Genomic DNA, 25,401 nt, shown 5'->3' with positions numbered 1-25,401 from the left:
GGCTACCAAGACTTTCATTTATCCCAAGGAATACACGATCATGATTTGTTTAATTTTTAAATTTTCGTAACACGAGTTTATCCTCTCTTTGTGTGAGAGGATAAAGCTGTATCAGCCTTTTTCCAGAGACGAAAATGCACAGGTTACTATTGAATTTACCAAACAACCAGCCAACAAGAGAGTGAAATAAAACAACCGAGTTTATGTATTTGAGTATCACCATGGTTTTCTGTTATATACCTATTATTGCATTAGATTTTCGCGCCAAGTCTACCTGCGATATTTATTTATCATGCCTTTAGTGAGAGAGGATAAATGTTTTTCAGGGAAAAATGAAACGAAATATAATCAACTCTCTTTCTTTAGCGGAAAAATGTTTTTCTTCCGCTTTATACGAACAGATAACTACCACATCTAGTTGTCATGTGAGAAGAATGGGTGAGCGAAATATGTTTATCCTACATGTGAGTGAAAATTTTATTCCCTGCTAATTATCGATTGTTTAACCGAGGTGGCTTTGTCGTGAGGTATATAATTTTGAGCACACGTGTACTGATACTAGGTAATGATCTGAGTCGATATCCGTACCCCGTAGGGAGCATACGTTGGTGATGTTCGAGAAAACCCGACCTTCGATGAGAATATGGTGGATTAGGTTCAATGTTAGTTGGTCAGGTGATCTCCTGGTGGTTTTGTAGATCTATGTGAGGAAAGAATGTGTTTCTGATCCCCAGGCCTCGGGAAGCTGCAAAGTTGATGCATCGCTGGCCGTTATCACTATACATTGCTTCCCTGTCGATCTGATCGTTCATGTCCCCAATGACGATGATATCCCGTGGCGAGCACTCGAGCAACTATCGTATGTTGCCTCCAGCTGTACATAGAACGCTTTTTTCTCGTCGTCGGGTCTACCTTCGTATGGCCAGTGCACGTTTATGATGGTGTAGTTGAAGAAGCGGCTTGTTTTCCTCAACACACATATCCTCTCTCGATCCTGTATTCTGCCCATCACTCCGAAGCCCGTTCCCAGCTCGTTGGTCGCTCCACCGTTCTGGCAAAATTGGGCCTTGCCGCCACGGATCCCCCAAACCTTCCCGGCTTTGCGACAGATCTCCTGTAGTGCCACAATGTCGAACTTTTGCGGTTCTAACTGAACGAGCAACATTCTGTCGCCATCCACGAAATTCGGTAGGAAACATCCATTCCAAATCCTTGTTTCATCGCCTGTCCATGCTAAATATTTCGAGTTGAATTTTCTTGATTTTTCGTAATATTCTAGATATAAAAATCTTGCCTTACTAGGGCTATGCTGCCGAGTCTCATGATGGGGCTGCCATCGTATAGTGCCGAGACAAGACAGTGCCTCCTTGCCTGTCGGTATACGACCTTAGTTACCACCAGGGTTGGTTACCACATCTCCGCTAAGATTGCTCGTATTCCGGCTGGTAGGGTAATCAACCTATTTTGGACCCCATTTGTAGCTGTACATAATTTGGACACTTACAGCAAAGTCAAATGGAAGTGTCCAAATTATGTACAGCTGCAGATGAGGTCCAAAACAGGTTGGTTACCCTACAACGAGGAGGTGGAGATAGAAGTTGCTGGATAAGAGGCTAAGGACCACTATAGGGTCTGTGCTGCACATTATTCAGTCGTTCATCAACCGTTTCTTATCCACCAGTCATTTTGACTGGTTTTGGTATAAATAGGTATATTTAAAATGCTGGTATATCTATTAAATATTATGCTTATTGTACACCACCATGTCCGTTAGAATGTCCTCTACTCTTGAAGCATGTTTTGAGGAGTGATTCAAACTTCGAACAACTACGATATTAATCAGGTTTTTCCGGGGTTTCCTGCGGGAAAATGAATTGTCTGCATTGTAAAGGTGTACAAAGTCAACTTGCTTAGATGTGGTACATGTAGTGCGAAAGTATTAGCAATTGAGTACAGATATATGGACTAAAACAAATTATTGCGTGATTATTTTGAATCACACTGTTACGTACATTTAAAAAGACAGTGTTTAGAAAAAGAATATAATTTCACTCGTTTAACCGTTATGTGTGCGACAAAAAAAACACCTTTAGCAGGGCGACAAGGGTACCCGGGTACCCAAAATTGATATTGCCATAACATCAACAATTTTAAACCGATTTTGATGAAATAAGTGTCATCTGATTCGTTAATTTATCTAGTTTTGAATTATTTGGCCATTTGGCCATTAAAAGACATACGGGGCTCAAAATTCCGGAATTCCGACAGAGTGTCCGCTGTGAGGTAGAGAACTGATTGTATTGCTCGAAAATCAGTCACGCGGATATAAAACCTCTAAAAATTCATACAATGAACTATTTCATATAACGAGATGAATCAGGTTGGCCATTCCGGAGTAGGTTCCTGTGGGGTCATGGGTGGCCAGTCTAGGATTGGAGGTAAAACCTAGCAATATGGGTATCAAAGTTCTTGGAATTAGTTCGGTAGGTGATATTTTTTACATTTAGATGTATTTTGATTGGTTATTTCGAAAATGGTTTCTACGGGATCCCAGATGATACCGCAGGATTCAAGATAATGCTTACCATTATCAGAACAGTTCAAAACGTAGAACCATCCGTTATACAATTGGAACAAGTTCCAAAATTATTAATCAGTACTAAACTGGCCATATCAGTTCAAAACATCTAAAAGATCCGCTAAACCAATCCTAATATTGGATTAGGCACCCAACTGGTCATCTGTAACCCTACAGGAACCCAATTCTGGAATGGCCAATGCGATCTAAAGTAACCAATTTATATAATAAGATGAAAAAAGGGTCCACAATGTCAAGTTCAAAGTTAATAGCTTTGCTGAAAGCTGATATTCTTTCAAAACAAGCGGCTTCCCACGTTTTACCGGACGTTGCTCCGGAATTACCGATTCCCGGGAACTACATGTCATTTGATGGCCAAATGCTTTGTCTAATCAAAACTAGATAAATGTACGAATCAAATGCCACTGGTTTCATCCAAATCGGTTCAAGATAGCCAAAGTTATAAACATAGCAAATCATGGGTACCCGGGTACCCTTGTCGCCCTCCTACGTAATAAAAAAATTCAAGTGCCTCTCATTGCTAATCCCCTTTATGGATATGCACCAAAAACCCTCAATTACTTAAGATCAACGAGTTTTACGATGTCGCTAAATTTCAATGACGTATGTTTTAGATTGAATGAGTTATAACAATTTTAAAACTGAAAAGGTACCCGGGTACCCTGTTGCACACATAACGGTTAAGTAGAATGACACTAAAACATTGATACTTATCAAAGTAATACAAGTGTTCGATGACTGAAACTGAAATATTCGAGCTTTGAATGTCGATCATGAAGGTGTTCGAAGTTTGAATCAAAACCGAGCTGTAACTTATTAGTGTTTTTCAATGTAAAATAACATTTATGGGGGTAGAATAAAGATGTTTTCGAACATTTTACTTTGAAGAATGTTTCCGCTTAGCTTAAGTATTCGAAGTTTGAATCAGAACGGTAATCAACGTTTACGCACCGAAAGAATCCTTTCGTCCTGTCATAGGAAGACCAATGATAACGACCTGACGTTTTGCCACGGCCGGTGCACAGTAGTCCAAAAGGGCGAAAAGTGGAAATTTTTTCCTAGTGTCTCTTGTTTTCATTTTATCATTTATGGTCTTCATCACTTTTGTTCGTATGAATATCCCCCTTAATCTAAAACTGTCAAAAGTTAGTCATCGCTTACTATAATGAAAATAAAAAAATAACTTTTTTGTGTTAGAAAATATAAACATAGTTTCTTCAGCAAAGTTGTAAATATTGTAAAAACAAGCAACTTTGCTGAAGAAATAAAATTTCTATCTTTATCGAATGCTGAACTATAGGGCATATTCTTCAAAACTTCTTTAAAAATTGGTTTTTCATGCTTAGCTTTTGTTAGTTGCATTTTACAAGAATACAATATTCTCGTCAATTACCGAAGCTCTCAAAATATACGTTTTTGCAGAAGACCGCAAATCGCTTGGACCTTTACTTGCTGAGTTATCGCATATTCATGCTTTAAATTTCCATAGCTTCACGAGCCCATGGGGTAAAATGGGGCTTGCGGATTTATGAAATCAGCGCTTCATTTTAAAGCTTAAGTCAAGTACTACAAACTTGTAGGGGTTGCGCTTGTCCCCAACCACCCAAATGAGAGTACGGAAAACATACGTTTTGTATGTTTCGCGTTCGCGAAAAGCTTAATTCACGTTCTTTTTTTTTGAGTTCGTAAATAGACACATGGTTTCTTCGGCAAAGTTATAGAAAATATAAAGATAAACAATTTTGCTAAAAATGACATTTCTATCTCTATCGAGTGCAGAGCTACAGAGCATTTTCTTCGGAAATTCTTTAAGAATAAGTTTTTCATATTCAGCGTAAGCTGGTTGTATTTTACAAGAGTATATGGTTCTAGGCGATTATTGAAAGACTCAAAACACATGTTTTTGCAGAAGGTTGCAAATCTGTATGACCTTTCCTATCAAAATTATCGCTTATTTAAGCTATATTTTTCTTAAACTTCACGAGCCAAAAGCGATAACTTTGTAAGGAAAGGTCCTAGAGATTCGCAATCTTCTGCAAAAATGTGTATTTTGAGTCCTTCAATAATCGCCTAGAACCATATATTCCTGGAAAATGCAACCAACATAAGCTAAGTATGGAAAACCTATTTTTAAAGAATTTTCAAGGAAAATGCTCTATAGTTCTGCACTCGATAGGAATAGAAATGACATTTAAAGAAAAGTTGTTTACCTTTATATTTTCCATAACTTTGCCGAAGAAACCATGTGTCTATCTACTTGAGCCAACGCGAAACACTTAAAACGTATGCTTGCCGTACTCTCATTTGGGTAGTTGGAGACAAGTGGAACCCATACAAGTTTATAGTACTCGACTTAAGCTTCAAGATGATTTCATAAATCCGCTTGCCCCATTTTACCCCATGGGCTCGTGAAGCTTTGGAAATTTAAAGCTTGACTGTGCGATAACTAAGCAAGTTCTTATTTTCATTATATAATAAGCGATGACGAACTTTCGACAGTTTTAGATTAAGGGGGATATTCATATGAACAAAGGTGCTGAAGACCATAAATGATAAAATGAAAACAAGAGATACTAGAAAAGAAGTTCCACTTTTCGCCCTTTTGGAGCACTGTGCAGTGGAATGGCCATTTGTGGCACCTACTTTCCATGTCTCCATGATGTCTGTATATACAGAAACACGGAAGAAGGGCACCCAAAGGATGACTAGGGTAGAACTGTCCAGAACGCACCGTGGGGGTAGAATGGCCCATGCTATTAATTGCTTAAAAACGCGGAAACTATTTGGTAAAATTATGAATGCGCATTTTATTTTGGTGTAACACGCGCTAATTCATAATTATGTAGCATGTAAAAGCATCAAACATAGCCACATCCAATAAAATCAAGCGATTATCCGCGATCTCATTCCACATGTAAGAAATCACGGTTTTCTCTTAAGCTTTTACCACTAGTCGGTATGCAAATTTCATAATAAATACAGTCTATCTAATTGATATACTGTCATATTCGATGATTCATCACAAAAACGGCATTAACTAGGCATGTTTTTCACATATATTGCGAAAATCTTCAAAATACAAAACAGGGGTAGAATGCATCACAGCGGGATCGAACAGTTATACCACAGAGAACAGATTAACAGGCTCGAAGGAAGTAATCGATTTTTTGTGTGTAAAATCTGTCGGTGGCGCCCTCCAGAAATAGTTTGCCAAACGCATCTAAAAATATCCATGTACCTTTATCAATATTTCTTTGTGCTGCAGTTACATAGCAGCTATGGCAGCGACATCAAGATTTAGTTTGCCACTTACTGCTCGAGGGGTGCTCTATTGAAGGATTACTCGTAGATTACATAAAAACCTTTTACACACTTTTTGTCGATTACTTGGTAGTCTGGTCTCTGTGGTTATACAATATTTTTAATTTGCAGTACATCTTTCGTTTCGGATTATTTATAAAAATGTAGCAATATTATGTATTGTGTAGGACTTAGAATTTGCCTTAAATCTAATTGTACATTGTTTAACTTACAATATTTCATCACACATCAGTTGGAGAAAAGTAGATGAATAAATTTTATTGCCAATTATGTTGAGATATGAACCCATTATGTCCAGCAAACAGCAAACTTGCGTTTGCAACAAACGCTATAACGAACGCTTTCGCCATTTCGGCAGCCTAGTTTTAGGAGTTTATCCAACAAGTGATTGAATCGTAAATTTTTTGGTTGCGTTTAACGCCTAGCTGGGCAAACTTGAAGCGTTTTGTCCACGGGCTTTGGCGTTCTGCCTCACATAATGATTTTGACTCTTACCAAAAATCGTCAAAAATAACAAAAAATACTGGTTTTTGTTAGGAAATTTCACCAGGAGTAAGTGTAAAAAAGATCCCAAAGTATTTTAGAAGTTGAAAACGTGGAACAAACACGCCGTTGCTCTGCAAAATGATGTTTTGCTTAAGCGGTGCATTCTGCACCACAATATAGTAGGGGCGTGTGGCTAGAATGACCGACGAAATGGTAGCCAAAACTACTGCACCAGTGAACCAGGAAGAGCACGTTCAGTTGGTGTTCGAGGAGATTGGAGAACGGCAGCCTAGAACGGACAGTACTGAAGGACTATAATTTGTTCGACGCAGGATCGATAATGACAGTATTTCTTTCCTAGTGCTAGTGCAGATAATTATTTTGATATGATAATCAAAACTTGAGCTTCTTTGGAGTGTACTTTCATGGGAAAAATAGTTGTTAGCTTGATCACATTGTTTTTACGATGTTGCAGTTATACGGACAAAATCGGACCACTTTTTCACCTTTTAGATTTCGATTTTACACCCTTACTTTCCTGTGGAACGTGCTACTGGAGCCACAGATGCTGATATCTCCCCGTAAGACGCAATCCTACGTCAAAATAAATACTCTATCTTCAGTGACGTAGCCAGGATTTTCGTTCGGGGGGGGCCAAGTCATTTTTTTATTAGAGAAGTTTTAAACTTAAGAGGTTCACTCACCTCTGGAGGGAGGCCAAGTTAGTATGCAGAAAACCTTTTGTTTAAGAAATATATTTAATGCTTATGTTACAGAATGTTCTTTCGAATTAATTAATTAATTTGTTTAACTAAATATTCATGTAACACAAGTAACTTTCTAATGGTTTTCATAAGTTTGCGTACAATATGATTTATGCTTATTAGTTTGCTGGTGAGAAAAATGTTTTACAGGATTTTTAAAAACTTCATAGCTTCTGGCACTCTCGCATCGAACCTACTTTTCCCTCCGCAAGACGCTTCGATCAAGGAGCATACACCGCACAAAGCAGACGATGTACAAAGCGCTAATCAGACCGATAATCCTATTCTTCAGCAGACGGATTTCTCGCCGGATCTCTTCGAGATCGGGAGCCGGCACGCTGTTGTCGTTTGTAGGCACTCCGAGGTTAACTTCCGTTGCGTCTCCTATTGCTATATCGCCGTTGAGATGCTCATCGAAATACTGCTCCACCTATCGAACACCTCGCGCTCGTTTGTGATTAGATCCCCTCCCTCGTCCCTACACATGTCAGGTTTAGGTGTGTAGCCCTTACGAGTTTGGTTTATCTCTTCGTAAAACGTGCGCGCGTCATTAACCCAGAATAGTTGTTCCAGCTCTGTCCTCCTTCTGGCGCTTTTTCCTCAGGATCATGGTCAACTCATTCCGCGCTTGTCGATTCTTGGCCAAATTCTCTCTCGTGGATATGATTGGATAGTTTTCCCAAGCTCTTCTTTTCCTTCAATTCTATCGCTTGTTGGCATTCCACGTCAAACCAATCATTTCGTGCACTCGATGTATGCACGAGCGTATCATACTCCATCCGTTTTCGAGGGTTGAAGCATCTAGCTCCACAGAAGAAGGCAGAGCTTCATCCAGTACGCGCGCGTAGTTTTCGGCAACTGGCGGGTTGTTTAACTGCCGAATGTTTAACCGAGAAGAGCGGTTTTGTCGCGAGATAAAACGGGGTTTTAACCGCACATGTACTGCTACTAGGTAATGGTCCGAGTCGACAGGGAGCATACGTTGGTGATGTTCGAGAAAAACCGGCCCTCGATGAGAATATGGTCGATTTGGTTAGAAGTTCGTTGGTCAGGTGATCTCCAGGTGGCTTTGTGGATATCTTTGTGGGAAACGAAAATGCTCGGGAACTGCAAAGTTGATGCATCGCTGGCTGTTGTCGTTTGCGTCGGTATGCAGGCTATGGGGCCCGATCACAGGTCTATACATTGCTTCCCTGCCGACCTGGGTGTTCATAACCCCGATGATGATCTTGATGTCCTATCATGAGCAGCTGTCGTACGTTGCCTTCAGCTGCGCATAGAACGCTTCCTTCTCGTCGTCGAGTATACCTTCGTGTACGTTAATGATAGTTTAATTGAAGAAACGGCGTTTTATCCTCAACACGCACATTCTCTCGTTGATCGTTTTCCAGTCCTTTATGCGATTCTGCATTTTGCCCAACACTACGAAGCCCGTTCCCAGCTCGTTGGTCGCTCCACCGCTCTGAAAAATTTGGGCTTTACTGCCACGGATCCTCCACACCTTCTCGCCTTTGCGACATATCTCCGCTGCAGTTCCAGATGCCAAACTTTCGGGGTCCTAACTAATCGAGCAGCACTCTATCGCCACCAACGAAATTTAACGATCTGCAGTTCCAGGTACCAAGTCTCCATTCCATGTCCATATTTCGTCGCCTTTGTCCATGCCGAATGTTCCAAGTAACGGAGAGCTACATAGTTGAGAATTTTCACAGACTATGAGAGATACAAAATGATGTCGGTTATATTGTTATTCAAAGGCGCACTCATAAAAAATATACTAGTGCTACAGTTTTAGCTTGGTGTATTGTTATTCTGCATTGAAATTTTTTTGAAAAATGTAAGCCAAAACATTTCGGGGGGGGGGCAAGGCCCCCAGGGCACCCCCCCTGGCTACGTGGCTGTCTATCTTCAACAACACGTCTAAGTCTCCACTGAAAAACAACCGTTCTACAGACTCGAGAAAACCAGAGGTCACGCGATCATTAGTAATGAAGTCTACTTGCTGTTGTTATTAGAGTTTGTAAACATTTACCTCCTGGTAAGTATACTACCGTCTTTCTTTGCTTTGGCCAATTTACGGTAATGAGTTTTTCCATACACCTTCTTTTTATAATTCAAGAGATTGAAAGAAAATGATAGAAAAGGCCAAAGGTAAATGATTATTTTTTTCCTTACCTTTCGTAGCATGAAATATGAAATGTATTTATTGAAGACATTCTGATCCCAAGGGAAGGCGTTTTTCCTACCAAGAATCCAGACTGGCATTTCATTCAACTCAGAAGGAAGAAAAACGCCATTCTTCTGTGCTGCAGTTGAAAATTCGGATTAATGACAACAGCAAGCTTCAACCTACACAGGTCGGAAACTTAGTTCACAAGTCATGGAGTATATTATTGTTTCACTATACATCGACTTCTCGTTTGGTTCGTTGAATACCGTAGAGATAAAAAAGCGTTCTTTGTGATGACAGTGTTTGACTTCCTAGCGTACCCGGATTGCTAGGATACGCTCGTTCGAATTGCGATAGTGGGACGTGACAGCAGCTGACGCAGCTTTTCATTTTTGGTTCGTTGTTCGCATCAACGCAACGCAACGGTTTCTGCACGACGGCGGAAACCATTATTCCATTCTTGGGAAAAACGAATCCCAGTCCGAGATGCATTTGCTGTATTCTCTTCCAATCTCGCTGACCATAACAATGACAGGCGACGGTGGCGGCGGTGCGGGTAAATTGGAAAAAACACCTACTACAGCAAGCGTCAGGGATGTCATTCATTGGTACGTTGCCGCTTGATGCTGCAAACCGGAGTAAGCAAAAACTATGTTGGTTGGTGCATTTTGAAATATGACCGAGAAAATTTGACAAGTCATAATACTGAATGGCGTATTAGTTAAACTATTATGAAATTTCAACTTACCTTTTTTTTAATTAAAGTCTTGTAAATGGCAAAATTATAATGGCCATCTTTCCAAATAAAACTTGTTTAAAACATATTTTATGCATCGTTTATTTTTGGCTTGTTACAAATAATGTCAGCCTCCTTGCTTTCCGGTGTACTATTCTGAGAACTTTGCGCGTTCATACTCGCAGTCAGTGTCTCTGCGCTCACTTTGATATTGTACTTTTCACTTAATAGTAAGCTGTGTGCCTCCTTAAATAATTACACGAACACAAGGTGATAGACGCTGTAAGTATATATCAGATTGATACCATAACGAAGAAGATACAATGGATGATAAAACGAATCTAAAAAGGGGATGTGATGCGTCATACGGAGGGGATATGATATTATCACAATTTTCTGCATTCTAACTCTTCAGCTTAACAACTGTTCTACAACTGTTGAAAATTCGTTGCAATTTCTTTCAGCGGCGCCCCAAATTACGTAGTTCAGCTCCGCTTTTAGACGGCACCGTATTTGCGTATCAACATTGCCCACACTTCCGGGTAGCGCGTCTGCAGGAAATTAGTCAGCTTCTGGGCATTCTGGGCCTGCTGTGGCGAACAGTTTCGACAGTTCCGCTGTATCACTTCCGGCAGGGCGGCTGCGAAAACAGGAAAAAGAAAAGGAAGAGAAATTAAATTTGATACGAAACGAGCTGCAGTTGGAAGTTTGGACGATGACGGCGAGTTGAGGTTCTGTTGGTTGTGCAACTTTGTCGTTTAGGAAAAAATGTTTCTCTATGAAGTTTTGCGACTCCTGCCATGGACTCATCGTTAGAAGTATGATTCATTTTGGACCAAATTGTTGGCTGCCGGCAATTTTGTACATTGTTCTACCGGGTGCAATAACAAAGCACAAACAATAAAACTCAATTATGATGCATGAAACTTGTATTGGTTAAACTTTGCTAACTATGGATATTGCATTGACCAAACCTTCTCAATGTATCAATTATTCATACTTTTGCAGGTTAACCAAACACTTTCTGATTGAAAAACTATTAAGATTTAAATCAAATAAAAATTTGTATGGTTCAATAAACAGTGCTCAAGTAAAGAAATACAGCCTTTTCAACAGCACAAGGCAAATCTAGGCTCAGCTCACAAGAATAAAACAACAATATACACTAGCGTATCAAGTACTTGTTGATATTTTCTAATCGTCATGATATCATAAAGTTTTTTATTTTATTAACTATTTATCTTATTTATATTTTCTCCATCTTTTTGTAAATTGCATTTACTGAGCTTAATTTTATCTAATGATTATCTTATTTTGGAATAATATTTCTGAAGCAAAATTTCACCTCACTTTTCCATGATTTTTCACATTTGACTCAATATTTGTTTCACATATATCTATATTTGTGCATTGGGAATGCTTCTACATCATTTTTTTTTTTGTTTTTTGTCTGCCATTAGTATCATATTTGTCGTTTTAAAGTCATTTTTCTATCATTATTTGTGTCTTTTCGATGTCAGGAATTATTCTTGTACCGTTTTGTGGTTGTTTTATTTGTTTGTTTTGTGGTATTTCTGTACCATTTTTTCATTTTCTGTTTTCTTGCTATTTCTGCGCTTTTTGGGGTTCTTTTCCGTCATTTTAATTATTGTTTGTTGTAGATTTAGTGCTATTTTATGTATATTTTTCCATTTTTTGTTATTTTCTTTCGTTTTTGTGGGACTTTTAGTGTCTTTAGTATCTGGCTTTAATGTATTATGGAGTTATTTTAATAACATTTTGTGTCATTTTCGCATCTTTTAGGCATAATTTATTTATTTTTAGGTTATAATTGACTCCGATTACAGCTAGATTCGTTGCTCAATCTCAATGGCCTTCCCTTAACTTATTTAACCGCTCTTTCCCCATCAAGCCTGGTCCTATTCTGTTTGGATCCTATCAACATCATTTTTCATTACTTTCTTCAACCATCCCGTTCGTCGATTGTAAAAAACTACTGTTATAAAAAATCATGTTTTCACCACTTTTCATTTCTTTGTCTATCTTTTATATTTTTTGCCTTTGGTGTTTTTTATTTTCCTTTGGTTCCATCATTGCTTTACTTTTGTATTATTTCTTATATCAGTTTGTGCCATTTTTATACTACTTTTGTATATTGTTTTTATATTATTTTTGTAATTTTTCGAGATCATTTTTGATACAATGCTGTATTATTTTTCATTGCCATGTTTGTTTTTATATTAGTAGTTTTCGATTCTATAAGGTATATAGGGACGACAGACAGACAGACAGACAGACAGACAGACAGACAGACAGACAGACAGACAGACAGACAGACAGACAGACAGACAGACAGACAGACAGACAGACAGACAGACAGACAGACAGACAGACAGACAGACAGACAGACAGACAGACAGACAGACAGACAGACAGACAGACAGACAGACAGACAGACAGACAGACAGACAGACAGACAGACAGACAGACAGACAGACAGACAGACAGACAGACAGACAGACAGACAGACAGACAGACAGACAGACAGACAGACAGACAGACAGACAGACAGACAGACAGACAGACAGACAGACAGACAGACAGACAGACAGACAGACAGACAGACAGACAGACAGACAGACAGACAGACAGACAGACAGACAGACAGACAGACAGACAGACAGACAGACAGACAGACAGACAGACAGACAGACAGACAGACAGACAGACAGACAGACAGACAGACAGACAGACAGACAGACAGACAGACAGACAGACAGACAGACAGACAGACAGACAGACAGACAGACAGACAGACAGACAGACAGACAGACAGACAGACAGACAGACAGACAGACAGACAGACAGACAGACAGACAGACAGACAGACAGACAGACAGACAGACAGACAGACAGACAGACAGACAGACAGACAGACAGACAGACAGACAGACAGACAGACAGACAGACAGACAGACAGACAGACAGACAGACAGACAGACAGACAGACAGACAGACAGACAGACAGACAGACAGACAGACAGACAGACAGACAGACAGACAGACAGACAGACAGACAGACAGACAGACAGACAGACAGACAGACAGACAGACAGACAGACAGACAGACAGACAGACAGACAGACAGACAGACAGACAGACAGACAGACAGACAGACAGACAGACAGACAGACAGACAGACAGACAGACAGACAGACAGACAGACAGACAGACAGACAGACAGACAGACAGACAGACAGACAGACAGACAGACAGACAGACAGACAGACAGACAGACAGACAGACAGACAGACAGACAGACAGACAGACAGACAGACAGACAGACAGACAGACAGACAGACAGACAGACAGACAGACAGACAGACAGACAGACAGACAGACAGACAGACAGACAGACAGACAGACAGACAGACAGACAGACAGACAGACAGACAGACAGACAGAAATCCATTTTTATAGGTATAGATTATGTATTATTATGTATTGTAATAATTTATGTTCTTGTATAAATTTTTAATAATCTTTTTAAAATTTTTTGTATATTTAGATGCTATTTTTGATTCATTTCATTACCATGTTTCATTTTTGTGTTAATTTTTTTGCTTTTCTGCGTTCTTGTTCCTTGCTGTTATATTATTACATTAAAGTCATTTTTTCGCGAAGGATACGTCCCGCGTAAATCGAAGCTGCGTAAAAAACTCGCGTAAAAGAACCGCGTCAATACCGAAATTCGTGTAAAAACCGCGTAAATTCCAAAATTCGCGTAACTAAACTTCGTGGATTCCAAAATCAAAGCTATGCGTAAATGTTGACTCATATAGCTCATCCGCCTAAATTGCGAAATTCGCGCAAAAAACCGCATGAATTCCGAAAGTTGTATAAAAATAGTCGCGTAAAAAACCAACCCCGTAAAACCAATTTCAGTGTATTTCCTGTGTACTTTTATGTCAGTTTTGTAAACTAAAGAAGATAACAAGTTATCGAAAACAAATGACAAAAAGCTGACACAATAGGAACAATAAACAAATAGACGTTATAAAACGACAAAAAAGGCATTTGAGAAGCATCTAAAATTGACAAAACATTAAAAAACACGATGAAAAGATGACGAAAAGGCGACAGACAGGCGAAGAAAAAACAGCAAAAAGACAACATTTTCGACAACCGAGGGCGACGCGAATAAAACAGCAGCAAGAAAGACAACCAAAATGACAAAATGCCGCTGAAAAAAATGTTTAAAACAAGCGTCAAAAAGCGACGAAAATACGATTAAAAAATGATGTCTGAGAGCATGCCATGAAAAGAACCCAAAAATACGACAGAGAGGTGATGAAAAGACGTTGACAAGAGAACAATGAGATGCAGATAAAATGACGAAAAGGCAGCAAATAGTCGAGGAAAAGACGGTGAAGAGGCAGCGAAAAGACGATCAAAAAATAATGACAAGTACAAAGTATAAGTAGCCGAACAGACGCTGAAAAGATGCCAAAAAGGGCAACAAAAAGCAACAAAAAAGTGACAAACTGCAATTACTAGATGCAGAAAAGGCGATAAAGAGCCATAAAATGGAACAGCGACAATAAATGCCAAAAAGACTACAAATGACGGCAAAAAGACAGCATTAAGAATTTAGAAAATAATTTTAAAATATTATATTGATTGCTGAGCAATCTTTTTTTTGCATACCTATTTAAGAATTATAAATTGTTAAAATTGTTTTCGTCCATAAACTATGACCGTGTAAATTTTTTTATAAAATTGCTAGATCTGTCGATCCAAATTGTACCCTAATTTTGAAAAATAGTGTCCAGTTCGTAGACTATAGAAAAAGTAAGTCACCAGGCATAAACAGAGGGTGGGTCACGTACCGCAGTATGCCCCAGCCTAGGCACACCAGTCATGATATACATGTAACTCCTGTCAATTGGTTCTTTGACTGTTACAAAATGGAAATGCTCCGGAAGCAAATTTCCTGATGCAGAAAATGCTGGAAACAAACACGTAGGTAGATCCAATGGGATACATTAATTGAGACGACTGCCTCTGGTAATCTGGTGTGTTAATGGCTCTGTTGATAGTTGCTTCACCATATGAACAAGGGTGGACCAAGGATACACAGGGCACGACCAGGTCGGTCCAGCTCCAGCTGGCACACCTATGCGAATTGATACGGCGGTATGAGAGAACCCTCCAACAAATCGATTTGCAACGTGTGCTTGCGTTGTTCACATAGTACGTTCAAATACCCGCTGGTTTTATTCAATGTTTGTAGAGTAAAACAGAAGAGTAGCAATGTGCTGGTTAGACCCTGTGCTGTTAGCACATAAACGCACTTCACTGTCCAACCCCAACCCATTGTGTACGCTGAATGAAGCCCACAGGAAATAGCAGCTCGGTCGTACGCTGAAAATGATCAACATAGTGAAAATCGGTAGAACAAAATGGTAGCCATGAGTAAACACTGGACCAGCACCCAGCACGTGCTTGTGCGGAGCGCAAGCAGAACAGGACGAGTGGGTGTTACAAATATTTGACTTTTGCTCTGATGATTAAAAACAGAAAGCAGGCAGCACAACAGTGTGGGATGTACTTACAACAGAGTACGCAAGTTTTATTCGTTGAAAACTAAAAATAAGTTCCAAAACAGGGACTATGTTGGCTGTAAAACAGCTGTTGTGCCCATTTAGAAGTTTTATGCAACTTATCAAAGTTTGGCTACTAATTAGGGATTTGTTTCAACCCGCAACGCAAAAAACAACGTTACAGTGATTAAAGGAAAAGGAGACAGATAATTCTTTGTGATTTGCAAGGATAATATATTTATTTGATTGACCTATAAATCCTAACCTTTGATTATAAATCACACTCAATTTCTATCTTCGATCGCTCAAAGTGAATGTTATTGCTTCCTAATTTGTTTGGTACGAGACAATCTTCCCACCTCACCTCCTCTCATGAGGCACTACGTAATCTGATATCAAATTACGATCACTAATATCATAATATATCTAACAACATAAAGGGACTACCTTGTTCCCGTACAAGAAAGACAAGTTTAGTGATTACTACCGGTGTGTAAGTAATTGATGTCGATGCCCCGCTGCGCTATCGCGTGATGACAACCCATATTAAAACCTATGTGTTTATTACCTGCAATCATGAACTTTACCCAGTTTTATTTAGTAGCTACTAAACTTGAGGTTTTAAGTTTTATTTATTCTACTGGTGCCCTGTGGTGCAGAAATAGTTGTTCCAGGATAGTCATGAAAAGTGTTGCTGTTGTTCACTGCCTCCGCTTTCGTGCCTCGGCGGCCTTGAAGGCGTGCCTGCCTACAGATACGAGCGTAATAAATCTTCACTGAACGTTACGAGCTTTCTTGTGCCTTTGCTGATAAATTTTACATTCAGTGATGCAATCCAGAAAATAAATAAAGATTACGTTCTGCGATATATTTCGTATCTCTGGGGGTGTGTGATTAGTAATGACGTTTGGGAGATAAAAACCATGCAAATCCACCGGCTGAAATGCAATGGAGACGCCTTTATATAGCATCGCCTGTGACTACTTTGGTAAATTGGAATTCAATTATTTTCTTTTATTTACAGTTAAAGAGTATTTCAAATCAATGGTATCTTGGTATAAGAAACTAGCAGGTAGGTAATAAAAACCTATTTTGTTACAAGCTCGGTATTAACTACTTCATCATCAAATCGTAATTAACACTGCATCGAATATTTTCTAAAGCACACGATATTGCACCAGTCAGTCTTGAAAATTACAGTAATTTTTTCATACTTCATCGTACGAAACATGCAAACTTGGGAAAGGGCAAGTCTTTTGGTTAGCGAATGAAAACGAGAACGGCTTGGAGCAATCGTTACGTAAGTAAAATTAAAATTTAATTAAGTCCTTCGTGACAGACTAAACTTTACTATACTTATAGCAAAATACTTTACAAACCGGGGTTCATATTATATCACACTCAACATCAATGAGCGATGTTTCGTATTAAACTGAACATTTTTATATTAACCAAGATGATTCTCAAAGCACTCGAATTAAACGGAATCAGCGAGTTTTTTCAATCTAATACTACCTACTGGTCTGGGCAAATGGTTCGAGGTCAGGTCCGACCAAAATATCACTCACTCAATATCACAATATCACTCCGTTAATAGCACTGGCCGTCTGCTACAGAAGAACCTTCTTCGAGAGCTTGGTGTAGGAAATAAATTTGATGGGGACGTAAAGCAGTCAGTCTCCTGCTAGTTGGAGCGATGTAGCTTAAGGTAAGTCACGTGACCCATTATAAGTGCTCCGGGATGGAGCTGGCAGTACGAACAAAGCATCGAGCGTAGTTGATAGACTGTTTTTACCATGGTTGCTGCAAATCAGCTGACAACATTGCCAATTTTTTCTGTACGCATGCCCGATTTCTCCCAGCCCCCACTGTTATTACCTATTAACCCAGCCCCCACTGTTATTACCTATTAACCCCAGTAAATCGGGTGTATCGATCATACCTCCTAACATAGATGTAAGCAGTACTCCTCGTGTACTATTTTTATAAAAGCCTTACGGCTCCTCTAAGCTACCGTAAATGGGCCAAATCAAACAAACGAGATTATAAAAAAAACATGCCAGATTTCCATCTCTGCGTTTCGCAAGCGCAAGTAAAATATTACATCTGCAGTGAGCAAACCCACCAAGATATTTCTCAAAAAATGCCTCTCTATCAGATCAAATGACTTGCAAATTTCTGGCCCCGGAATGGCCCCCGAATAGTGATTAATAAAAAGCAAAGCCTTGGACTTAAACGTCTTTCTGAGACTTAACCCTTCTTTATCGACAGACTTCGCACCCGGCTGTTAGAGTACCGGACAGTTACGGAGCTAGTGCAACAATCCTACTGACTCTATCTAGCAGCACCGCCTAGCCGAGATTCGAACATACGACGACTGGTTTGTGGCTTGTTAGACCAGCATCGTGCCTCGAAGCTAACTGGGCGGTTTGAGCAGTGGCTAGAGTGAGTAGTGAATAGAGTGAGTAATGAACAGAGTGCGTAGTGAGTACGGAGAATAATGAGTTATGTGATTAGTAAGTCGAGTGAGCAGAATGAGTAGTGAGTAGAGAGAGTATCGAGTAGAGTGAGCAGAATGTTTATTGATTAGAGTGAGTAGTGAATAGAGTGAGCAGGGATGGCTCAATCACTTTGACTCAATTGTGATTCATTTGACGCAAAATTTGGCAAAAATGTATATGGGACATTTGTGAAACTAGTTATTATCTACAATTTAGCTGAATAATCTTTTGTTGTATCTTTTGTAATTACGATGCTACAATGCTAATACCTCATTATAGTAACTATATGAACGTTCATTTAATCACTAATGAGATACTAGCATTGTAGCACCGTAACTACAGCAAAATTATTCAGCAAAATTGTAGATAACTAGTTCTATAAATGGTCATACACAATTTTGCAAAATTTTGCTCGGCTGAGACGGTACTGTCAAATGAATCAAAATTGAGTCAAAGTGATCGAACCATCCCTGAGAGTGTGTAGTGAGTAGAATGAGTAATGAGCTGAGTGAGTAGTGAATATGGAGAGTAATGAGTTGTGTAATTAGTGAGTCAAGTGAGCAGAATGAGTAGTGAGTAGAGTGAATAGTGAGTACAGAGTAATGAGTAGAATGAGTAGTGAGTAGAGTGAATAGTGAGTACGGAGAGTAATGCGTAGGTAGAATGAGTAATGAAAAGAGTGATTAGTGAATACGGAGAGTAATGAACACTGTGATTAGTGAGTAATGAATAGAGTGAGTAGTGAGTATCACCAATGGCGAACAGATTTGTTGGAACTTATCAAGCCGACTTCTACGAAGGTCGGTCTGCAACGGATCTAATATTTACACTGCGGCAGATCCTACAAAAGGGCCGTGAATACAGAGTTCCAACGCACCATTTGTTCGTTGACTTCAAAACCGCATATGATACCATCGACCGGAAAGAGCTATGGAAAATCATGGACGGCAACAGCTTCCCCAGGAAGCTCATCAAACTGACTAAATTTACGATGGATGGTACACAATGCTTTGTTCGGATTTCGAGTGGATTGTCAAGTTTATTCGAATCACATAGACGGCTTCGTCAAGGTGATGGTCTTTCATGCCTGCTGTTCAACTTAGCGCTACAAGGTGTTATCAACATGCGGGGCACGATCTTCAACAAATTTAGTCAATTCGTTTGCATTACCGATGCCATGGATATTATCGGCAGAACATCTGTGGCGGTGGCTGAACAGTTCACCAGACTAAAGCGCGAAGCAGAAAAGAATGGGTTAAAGGTAAATACGACTACAACAAAGTACACGCTGGCCAGCGGAACCGAGACCGACCGACACCACTTGGGAAGTAGTATATTGATCTACGACAATGAATTTGAGGTAGTCGACGAATTTGTCTACCTTGGCTCTCTAGTAATTGCGGACAATGATACCCGCCGTGAGATTCGGAGGCGTATTATCAGCGGAAGTCGTGCTTACTGTGGGCTTCACAAGCAATTGCGGTCGAGCAGACTAAGTCCCCGTACAAAGTGCACCCTGTACAAGACGCTTATTAGACCGGTTGTTCTCTACGGGCATGAAGCATGCACAATGTTCCAGGAGGACCTGCGAGTGCTCAGAGTTTTCGAAAGGCGAGTGCTAAGAACGATCTTCAGTGGCGTATAGGAGAACGGGGTATGGAGGCGGAGGATGAACCATGAACTCGCACAACTCTATGGCGAACCCAGTATCCAAAAGGAGACTAAAGCTGCAAGAATACCGGGCAACTACCCTGCAAAGATGGTGTTCGTCTCAAATCCGGTAGGAACAAGATGACCAGGAGTGCAGCGATCCTGCTGCGGTTAGACCAGGCGGAGCGAGATCTGACGGAGAGTACTCAGTTACCCTTATTCTGCGAGTCACGTGACTCAATACGACAATTGTCGAGTCACCTAGGTGACAGCCGAGTCACCTAGGTAAGAAACCCCTGTCACCTAAGTGACAGACCGTGTCACCTAGGTGACAAAGCGAGTCACCTAGGTGACAAATGTCACCTGATTCGCGGTGACTCCAAATAGTCACGTCACTCGCCTCGCAGAATAAGGGCAAGTGTCCGAGGAATTGGAGAGCGGTAGCCTTCAACCGAGTTACATGGAGAAACTTTGTTCAACAGGCTTTGTCTTAGGACGGCAAACCACCTCAGTAAGTAAAAGTAGTGAGTAGTGAGTAGAGTGGGTAGTAAGTAGAGTGGGTAGTGAGTAGAGTGACTAGTGAGTGAAGTGAGTAGTGAGTAGTAAGTAGTAAGTAGTAGTAGTAAGAAGTGAGAAATGAGTTACGAGTAATGAGTAGTGAGTAGTGAATAAGTAGTGAAAAGTGACACGGGGAAGTGAAAAGTGATCAGTAAGAAGTAAGACACTTGGTGCAACATTCTACTTCGAGTCTTATCGGCTTCAAGTCCATTATGCCTTTCATCCGTTAAGTCTGACGTTCGTATGCCTTCTATCCTGTTACCGTCTTTAAATAGTGTGATATGACGATATCACTATTCTTTTCTATTTCCTTTCGTAGCTTTCTTTTAGCAGATTATTAGTCAACGGTTTTTTTTTGTCGTTCTAACCACAAGCAAGCTAGCAGATGTTTCATTCTGAACATCTGTCATTTTTAAGCGCTATTTGAGTAGGGTTAACGAAGCGCACGCGCTGTTTCCTTTTAGGGATGTAAAGCCATAAATTAAACCCATGCGCAAAAGCATAGGGGTTTAATTATAGTAGCAGTAGGGGAATAATGTATATTCACCCCAATAGAATGTTTAGGCAACTAGGGTGGAACCCTAGTAGAAAACCGTTAGACCGTTAGATTAGAAATGTTACTAGGGGAGAACCCCTACAAAGAGGCCTACGAAAGGGACGCACAGTGGAAAATCAAATAAATAGACTGTCTTGCCTTCGGGACAGTGTTCAGTATTTCAAAAGTAGCCTTGGTTGCTACATGTAGTGAAAGCCACACACCACAATAGTGTGGGCACTGCTCCTAGTGTATGAAAATTTACTATGAAATCTCGTGCAATTCTGGAAAGAAACCGGACAGCCGAATTTCTTATGAAATAATTGACGGCGATTACCAGAAAAAACTTTTTGCACTCTTTTCTGTTATCTACCGCCGAATCTTTTGCCAAAATTGACTGGGAGAATGGTTTGACTATCCATCGATTGCCGTTCCTCCGTTGTTTTCTGCAGCAATAGGTATTGAGTTACGTTCCACTTTTACAATTTTGAACGAGAAATCTTTTTCTATTTAATACAAAATCCTATTTTTCACGAAAAACAAACTGGAAAAATCTGACGTTGTTAGTTCAATAATTGTTTATTTGTTTCCAAAATTCTGTTAACAGTTTTATTTTCACTTGTCTAGCACTTGACTAGCACATTGTCTCAGTCAAATATTTTTATTATTTTTCTTTCATTTGTGGTTAAACTGATTTAGTTTATTATTGAATTTTTTTATTGTTGAAATGAAATTCATTTTTATTTTACCGGAAAGTGGTATATTAGGCGAACACAAAATGCAAACTTGTAGAAAAAATTAAACCTTTCATAAACACAATTTTTCGCAATCAAAAATGGGTCCCTGGAATCGTATTGAAATATCTTTCCCCCACAAACTCATTCTGTTAGCCAACTAGAATTTAATTTTGCCATTAAGATCATAGCCGTAATACAAATAGGTACTCGTCATCGTTGAAAGAGTAGTATGTATTCCTTTTTTATTACTATACTAGCTGACCCGGCAAACTTCGTACTGCCACCAATTGAATTAAATGCCGTAAATAGTAAATTTTGGATGTACTCAAAGTGTAGGTTAAGTTTTGTGCGTTTTTTAGAAGTTTATCTTTTGAGGGAATGGTTAATTGACTACCGGATTTTCATAGAACATCTGTTTCTTACAACTGTGCTAAACCATTAGTTAGAAATGGCAATCAAAATCGTAAAATTTATTGCCAAATATACGCTAAAAACATGTGAAAAATGTTGATTTTTCAATTCTCAGTACCCAACAGTTGTGCTGAGTGTCAATTTATTTTTTGTAAAAGTAGACTCGATAACGCCTAATTCCGTCTACTGCAGCTAACTGTCTAATGATATGCAATATACATTCAAAACTTTTTGAGAACAGAATCATTGCACCACCAACTATATTTTCATTGCCGCCAAATCTATGATTGTTCTGTTCAACGCCCTCAAATGTTTTCTTTCGCCTTTGTGCATTCCCCCATTATTGATTTGAAATTTTGCATGTTCTTTTTTACGCAAATTTTTGCTTTATAAACATATAATTTGTTGACACTTTCGATTTCCTCTATCGAAATCAGAGCTTTGTAGTGATTGCCACCGTAATTTTTGAATTTAAATTTGATTTTATTTGCTAATTTCATTTCTTGCTGGGCTCCTCAAACATACGAAAATGCAAATAAATGTACGCCTTGTCTTAAACCCTTTTTTGTCTTCTTTATTACTTTGGTATTTCAAAACAATTTGAAGCAGAATTATAATTTTATGAGCCTTTTTGCACTTTTAGAAGTCTAATCAGAAGAGAAAAGCACAAAAAATAATTAACGTTGTTTTCAATACGATTTATTCTAATGGGTTACATGTACTTTTAGTGTTAATTTATTTTAGCTAATATTCTTTTCAAGTACACTTTTCAATTAAATTTAATACATAAAGTATATTCTTCACTTGACGGTCATATAACTTCATACCTAATTTTTAGTCATTGAAACATTTGTAAACATGCATTAGAAACGCATACAACGTAGAAAGTTTCCAGTTCTGGTTAATTTCATTAATTTGATAAATGATGTGAAAGAATTAGTTTTAGACTATTAGGCTCTTTTATAAACTGAACCCCCAACGCATTATACAACATTTATTAGTTTTTAAATTTGCTAGCCCATAAAACTGTTTATTAGCAAGAATAAAGATTCTGTTTCAATATATGTATATTGCATACCATATTAACGGACAACTACAGCAGACGGAATTAGGCATTATCTAGAGCTATCGAATTTACTTTTACAAAAAATAAATTAACAGCTAGCTTAACTGTTGAGTGCTGTAAATTGAAAAATCAACATTTTCCACATGTTTTCAATGAATATTTGGCAATAAGTTTTAGGATTCTGGAAAGATTACCATTTCTAACTAATGTTGATTTCAGATTATCGCTGCCACCGCAATGTTTGTTCGATTTAATCGACGTTTTTCGGCGAAATAAGTATGAAGATTTTTCCGGACGTTTCGAGCTACTACTGGTCTTCGCTCATCATCTGCGGACAACTTTTTCGTCTATTAGGTTCTACTTGGACTTGGAGAAAGATAAACCAAGTAGAACCTAATGGACGAAAAAGTTGTCCGCAGATGATGAGCGAAGACCAGTAGTAGCTCGAAACGTCCAGACTAACTGGTATTTAAAAATCTTCATATTTATTTCGCCGAAAAACGTCGATTAAATCGAACAAACATTTCTAACTCAGTTTCTAAGTATTTCAGTATTCAGTCTTTCTAACACAGTTGTAACGAACAGATGTTCTGTGAAAATCAGGCACTATTGACCATTCAATCAAAGTTACCCTCATCAACATGTTTGTTAGCCCAGCAACGACGCTTCATATTGAATGCGACGCCGGTTGATTTGCACCGATAATAATCATAGTAGTCTAAAATATTGTCTATGCGACGAATGGCGGGAAAAGTAAAATATCGGTTTTTTACTATTTTTCAGTTTTTCGCGTAGATTTTTAATATTTTTTTTTGCGTATAAACCTGAAGCAAACCAAAACACCTCAACTGAAAAAAGAATCATGCAATTCCATTCTGCCGTTCTTGAGTTTATCCCTTACAAACAAACGAACCAACTTGGTTTTATTATATAGATGTTGTATGTACCTATGTAAAGTCAAACATCAAAATTAGTTTCTATATGTATCTTAGCTACAAGTTAGCAAAACTAACGAAATCCTTGTACTACGATGGTTTCACTCTCCGGTTTTATTGAGCATGATAAAAGAAAAAAATTCGGGGCTTATACGTACGTATAGCTTTTCCAGAAAAAGAATGGATCTACACTGCCTGTCTGCATGCAATATGCAGAGAAAGTAAGCAAGACAGTCTACACGTATAAGCTGTCTCACTTTGCATGGCTCCTGATAATGAAATGGATGCACCGTCATGCATTCTTGAGCAGCATAAAGAAAGTTCCGCACAGTGAGGAAGTACGTATACCAACTAAGATGCATTCTCCGAGCGTTCAAAATTTCGTATTCGTGTTGGCTTCGTTGCTAGCTCCACACCCGACGGAACGTTAGCTACTTTTTTGCCCGAACATCGCTGTGAGTGCTGTGCACACTGGTAGGAAGGAATGCAAATCATGGCAAAACTAGTGTCTTACTTTTGTATAAGTGTTATCTTAAAACTTGTATGAAAATGACACTTTCATCGATTTCAATAACGAGCAGAGGTTGTAATGAACCAGGCAGCACCATCGATTTCGAAAACGGAAACACATGGTTGTTTCTTCGAGTTGAAGTACTGGGCGTCGAAATTGAATTGCTTATGTTTGTCACAAATTTATTAGTTTTCAATTTAATATGTATAGAAAATATCTAAAAAGTTTGTTTTAAATAATGGTGCTGGTGCTGGAAAACATTTCTCGATGCCACGAAATGTTGACCTGTGATCAGTGTGCGCTGGTACATCCTGCATGCGGAAAAGAACCGATAAATTAATTTCGCTGACAAACGATGACAATTTTTCAAAAAGAGTGCTTTTCATGCTTATGCAAGCTCGTTCCGGCAGTCTTGGCCTCTTCGCACGTGTCACCGTGATGAGGGATGAGAGCTTACTGAGAGCTTCCGCAATAAAGGTAACACAAATGGTCGACATTTTTTATCAGTCAGAAATAACGAGTTTCGTGTGAAAGTTGGGTGATTTTTTTCCACGCCGAAACCACTTTAACATCATTTATTTTACTTGTTGAATGCTTCTCATTAATTTTCGAATAAGTTCGAATGATTTCAATTGTTTGAGTTGAATTTAACCAGTGCAGCAGTGCATTTTCGAATAGAGGCAAAAAATTTTGACATTTTTGAATTTCTATATTTGAACTTATGTAGTAAAATTATTTTTGCATTCTAAATAGCCTGCGACGTAGTAGCAAATCAAAAATCGATGCGGAAACTCTCTCGGGAAATTTCCACCGACAAA

At 39.0% G+C, this 25,401-nt stretch overlaps 1 protein-coding gene across 1 annotated transcript in view; it reads right to left on the bottom strand.

Moving 5' to 3' along the window:
• Window positions 1-10,573: 10,573 nt before the first annotated feature.
• The window catches only part of LOC128742040 (putative odorant-binding protein A10), a 79,661-nt gene continuing 64,833 nt past the window's right edge, over window positions 10,574-25,401 (bottom strand). Inside the window, exon 2 of the mRNA XM_053838221.1 lies at window positions 10,574-10,716. Within this exon, the coding sequence (XP_053694196.1) occupies window positions 10,574-10,716 (143 nt within the window). The remainder of the gene's footprint in view (window positions 10,717-25,401) is intronic.

This window comes from Sabethes cyaneus, chromosome 3, assembly GCF_943734655.1.
Source record: "Sabethes cyaneus chromosome 3, idSabCyanKW18_F2, whole genome shotgun sequence".
Taxonomy (NCBI): domain Eukaryota; kingdom Metazoa; phylum Arthropoda; class Insecta; order Diptera; family Culicidae; genus Sabethes; species Sabethes cyaneus.
Note: the sequence above shows the minus strand (reverse complement) of the source record. Positions and strands in the feature narration are given on the sequence as shown.